This window comes from Triticum dicoccoides, chromosome 4A (assembly GCF_002162155.2).
Source record: "Triticum dicoccoides isolate Atlit2015 ecotype Zavitan chromosome 4A, WEW_v2.0, whole genome shotgun sequence".
Taxonomy (NCBI): domain Eukaryota; kingdom Viridiplantae; phylum Streptophyta; class Magnoliopsida; order Poales; family Poaceae; genus Triticum; species Triticum dicoccoides.
Genome location: NC_041386.1, coordinates 510,864,133 through 510,869,290, shown reverse-complemented (window position 1 = coordinate 510,869,290; position 5,158 = coordinate 510,864,133). Strand labels below are relative to the sequence as shown.

The following is a 5,158-nucleotide window of genomic DNA, read 5'->3' as shown; positions in this document are numbered from 1 at the left end:
CGAGCCCGCCCGCAGCCGCACCAGATCCGCGCGCCGGCCTGCACCCGGCCTAGCCGCGCGCCAAGGTTACCGCCCGGAGGAGCAGAGCACCGGCGCCGCCCCTCGGAGCCACCCCCAAGCCGCCGCCGGCCCGACACGCCACCGCGAGGCCAGCCGTCCCGCGCCGACCGGATGTTTCGTGGGGAGGGAAGAAACCCGCCGCCACCGCCGCACGCACGCACGGGCTTCGCCCCCGCCGGAATGTGTTATGTGTATCGAATGTGTACATGGGTGTGCTACAGTTGAGCTTGTAATTAGCACAGTGTCAGATGTTTAAATTGAACACATGTGATCCGAGGCTAATATATGAAGGCACCACGGGATGTCAAAATAGACTACGAGATCGTTACCACAGGGGGTACAGGTGATCTGACCGCTATGCTTGATTGACCATGTCGTCGAATGTGTTACATCGATATACGTATATATTTTGAAACGAAAAGGTAGAGCATTATCTATCTTATGTATTTCAAAACAGACCAAAGCATGGAAGACCGTCAGGTCAATTACATGAAAGACAAGATAACGCTCCATGGCAATGCAGCTGGCTCCTTGCCAAGCCAAAATGACGAGAGAGGATACACCAGGTGTAGAGGATAGCAGAGGAGCAAGAAAAGCATCCTGTCAAACTAGGTACTTACCGTACTAGCCCATTGATGAAGGTTCTCTTTGTCTCTCTGTTCTCTGTAGCTTTGCACGATTGCTCCATAGGAGTAAAAGTTCTGCTGCATTTTGTGCCACATATGTAAGCGACCACTGTTTGTTTTCCAAGATCCGTGCATTCCGGGCGGACCATAATGTAACAGCCACCGCGGCGAAAATGATGTTCCGGTGAATTCCAAAAAAACTGAACCAGAGATTTGATACAAGATGTGTCGTGCTGCCGTGATTTCTTGTTCTAAGTTGATCGACGTGTATCTCCTACACTTAACCCGTAAACATGAATGGCCACCTTGTTGGTCTTTCTAGCCACGTCTGTTTTATGGAGTCTTGGTAACTGCTACACTAAATGGATGCTAAATACATCCATTTGAGAGATAAGTTTGGGATAAAATTTTTCGAACGAATGAAGTATGTGGTGTGCACTGCAAACAATTTCCTTTCAAACTGAAACGCATTATCATTACAAAGTTGGGTCAAATAATTGGAAATAATAGGTACAGATTCTCCGCTCTGTATCCTTACAAAGTTGGGTCAAATAATTGGAAATAATAGGTACAGATTCTCCGCTCTGTATCCAAAAATTGTATTTATCTCTTTCGCAAGAAAAGGAAAACAACTACATGGCTGCGTTGCAAGATAAGTTATTCTTCACAGGAAGCATATATATCACCAGATCAGTAGTGGACAATCATATATGATTGCACGCGTACATGTGTATCTCTGACCGATGCTATTTAATCCAGAGACCAGAGATATGCTTTTTGCTATCAAAGGATCGTCTGGATAATTCAGAGATAAGATTTTGCCATGAAAGGAACATCTGAAAGGTTCTCACATTATTTGCTATATGGATGGATATATTCCATTCTAGCACTATTTTACAATTAATTTATTAATGGGATATTTTTATTAAATTGAGTTCCCCATTCATAAGCTTCTAGTTAGCCACATTCAGACCAACCAAAATGCAAGTTGTCTTCTCCGGTTACTACACTGATGTTCCTTCCAGAACTATCAACAACAAACCGGCTCGGTTTAGAACAGTCCAATAGTTCTTCAGTTCTGTTTTCCTTTTCCATTAGTGCGCCGTTTCAATCTTTATTTTTTGTGTGGTAAAAAAAAGACCGTGTGTAGACGTGACATATTGGATCAATCACAAAACATGACACGTGTGCGAGGATTCGCGTGGCCGGCGACGGAGGAGGATCACTCATGTATGACTCATCTTCTCAAGCTCTTAGTAGTGTGTGAGGCAACACACCCTCCACAATTGAGGCGGGACTAAACTTTCCACACTTCTTATTCCTACATTATGGACCACTAGGAGAACACAATGGGATTTTTGAGGAATTATCGAAAATGATGAAATGGGCTAAAGGTTCTATTTTTTTTTCTTTTGCGGGGAAATGTTATATAATTTCAACACCATGATGACCATAGCTCTTTCACCGCCGTAAGGAAAATAGTAAATGATTTCACCTTTTGATCACAGCGGTTTAAGAAATTGATCAGCATACCACAACCATATAATCTGTTCTCCATACATCTTTGGGTAATATATTCAAATGGGGATTGCTTAGGAAAACTTGTATTTTTGTGTGTTACACAAACAGCACGTGCAGTTTAGTCGCATGATTATGATTTTTTTTTTCCAGATGTTGGTGCCCATTATATTTGCCTCTACCATCACGTCGGATTTTGATCGAAATGATTTAAGCCAAACTCGGTTGATTTTTTTTTTTTTTGCGGGGGTCGGTCGAATTTAGTTGATAATCCTCACATCAATTTTGTCTGTCTCCAATCAGCTTCACACTGCAAAGCATATAATGAGTTAAAAGACAAAATATAACCATGCCACAACTTTCAGATAACCAACTTTTTTACTTCATAACCATGCAAATATTGCAATGCATAATTGATCCCCACAGATTGATTCTCCTTGCTAAATGCATTTTTACTGACAACAGATTCGATACTAACATCCACAATGGTTACCTACTCTTCAGTAATGAAAGAGCCCAATTACAATTAGCTGCCGGCGGCGGCCGCGGGCGCCACGGCGCGGTCGGCCGAGCGCGCCGTGACGCACCGGTAGGCGACGGTGGCGAGCCAGAACGCCCAGGGGAGCGCCACGAGGCCCAGGCCGACGCAGGGGATCCATCCGGGCGCCTCGCTCGGCGGCAGCATGACGTAGGCCACGAGGCACCCGCCGCCGCCAAGCACGGCGAGGAGCAGCAGCACCGTCACCACCCAGATCAACACGCTGCCGGCCGGGCTCCCGCACTGATCCCCCTCCTGGGGCGGCGCCATCGACCAATCGTCGCCGGTGGAGCGGAGCTTAGGAAGACGCGAGGGCGGCGAGGACGGACGCGGAGGCGCTGGTCAAGGAGAGCAAGAAGAAGAGGGCGGCGTGCATCGCCAGTGGCCTCCGATCCTCGCCTTGTTGCCTTCTTGTTCGTGGACCAAGAACATAAAAAATGTGCCAAAAAAGTTCTGATCTGTTATGCTGTTCGCCCTTTTGTGGATCGAGGAATGCAAGAGGAGCAGCGACGGGGGAATGGCGGAGCGCTCAAACCAAAGGAAGGTGGCCAAAATGGAAGGAGAGGTCAAGAGAGAATGGTGGCGAGTTAATTGTGCATTCTATAATAAGCTAGTTCTTCTTTTCTCACATGCTGCAAAACCAGTGATGTTGTTTCCTTTTATTTTTTTTCCTTTTTTTTGAGTGAAAAGAGTTTTATTTCATTATAATAGGATTACAGTTGACACGCAGAAATTCCTCAATACATGACGGCCGTTTATGTAGCCATACAACAGTGGTACTATCCGTACGACTATATGACGCCAACCAATCTGTCATCCTATTTTGTACACGTTTAATTTTTAAGAAAATAAACTCCCTATCTTCCATAAAAACCTTGGTCTCCGCCACCAAATGCCCGTATGCCGATCTCAACAAGCCATCCCCCGTCAAAGCCGACAACGCCTTCGAGAAGTTTGACTGTACAATAATCGGGTCATCACTATGTTGCAACGCCAATACCATCCCTTGCATCAAAGCATGTAACTCCGTCTCTAATGCATCATTACGGTTAAACACATAGCAATATGCCACGAAGACCACCCCACCATTAGGTTTTCTCATTATCAGGCCGGCTGTCGCTGAGCCGTCGACCGCAAAGAAAGATCCGTCGACAGAGAGTGCAACATGGTTGGCCGGCGGTGCAGGCCATGGTAGGGAAGCTTTCATCACATTGCTCTCCATAGCCGAGGCCAAATCCATTACTGCCATCTTGCCTTTAAGAATTTCCTCTATATTGTACCTCCTTGATAAATCAATTGACTGCATATAGCTCTGCAAGTAATGAGCTGCTACTTGAATTGATGGGATCTCGCTCCCATGCGCCTGGTCCGTCCGCAAGAACCAAACTCTCCATACTAGCCGACCAGTGCATGAAAACTGGACTCCTCTCTGCCGCACAGTGGGCACAGTGACGTTGTTTTCTCTGAAATTAAACACATAATAGATTTATAATGATCTAGCCTAGCTATATTAAAAATATGACTGTCGAAATATCTTTAATATAATTTAAATTTATTAATGATATATTAAAATCTTCTTTCAAAAAGTCCAGTTAGGGCATCTCCAGCCGTTGGCCCCTCAGGAGGGGTAAAAAATCGCCCCCTGGTGGCGCACCGGCGCTAAACCGCGCACTGGGGGCGTGATGCCCCCCAGTCGCGCCCCCCCACGGGTTTTTAAAGTGTTCAAATTCAGCGCAAACACAACGCAAACACGGGCTAGTTCGTTTAAGTTTAAACATATTTTACAAAAAAAGGAAAAAGAATACCGCGGGCTACCCCCGCCGTCTCCCTCGCCGCCCGCCTCGCCGCCCGCCCACGCGGTTCTAAATGCCGAGGAGGCTGTAGAACCGCGTGTAGTCACCGTCGTCGTCGTCGTCGTCGTCGCCCCCGCCTACCCTCCGCCGTCCCAGCTGCATCCCTCCCCCGGTTGGCGCGGCGGGTTGGACGGTCCGGGGGCGTCGTCGTCGTCGTAGCTGTCGAGGACCACGATGCCGTGCTCGTCCTCGCGCCCACGCTTGCGGGCGGCGATCTCCTCCAGGGCCCGGCGCTGCCGGACCATCTCGTCGCGGAGGTAGTCGTCCCGCGCCCACCGCAGGGCGTCCTTATCGGAGAAGCGGCGCCGGACTATCTCCTCGTACTCCACGGGGAGGCTGGGCTCCGGCTTGGGCTCGACGAGGACGAAGCGGCCGGTGGGGGAGGCGTTGTCGCCGATGCGGACGCCGGAGCTGCGGGTGCGCGCGCTGACAGGCGTGTCCTGGGGCTCCGGCTTGACGGGGCGGAGGTGGAGGCAGGGAGAGCCGCCGGACGAGGAGGAGGACCCTCCAGTCTTCATGCACCTCGGCGTCCAGGAGCTTCCCCGGCGGCGTGAGAAGGACGG

General features: G+C 49.0%; 1 protein-coding gene across 1 annotated transcript; it reads right to left on the bottom strand.

The window, feature by feature from the left end:
• Window positions 1-2,637: 2,637 nt before the first annotated feature.
• On the bottom strand, window positions 2,638-3,356 carry LOC119289032. The gene has a single exon (XM_037568472.1). It carries the CDS (start codon window positions 3,010-3,012, stop codon window positions 2,731-2,733), a length of 282 nt encoding a protein of 93 aa, XP_037424369.1. The 5' UTR covers window positions 3,013-3,356; the 3' UTR covers window positions 2,638-2,730.
• Between the last annotated feature and the right edge of the window lie 1,802 nt (window positions 3,357-5,158).

Coding starts and splice junctions, on each gene's coding strand:
- LOC119289032 (XM_037568472.1), bottom strand. CDS start 3,012: ATGGCGCCGCCCCAGGAGGGGGATCAGTGCGGGAGCCCGGCCGGCAGC.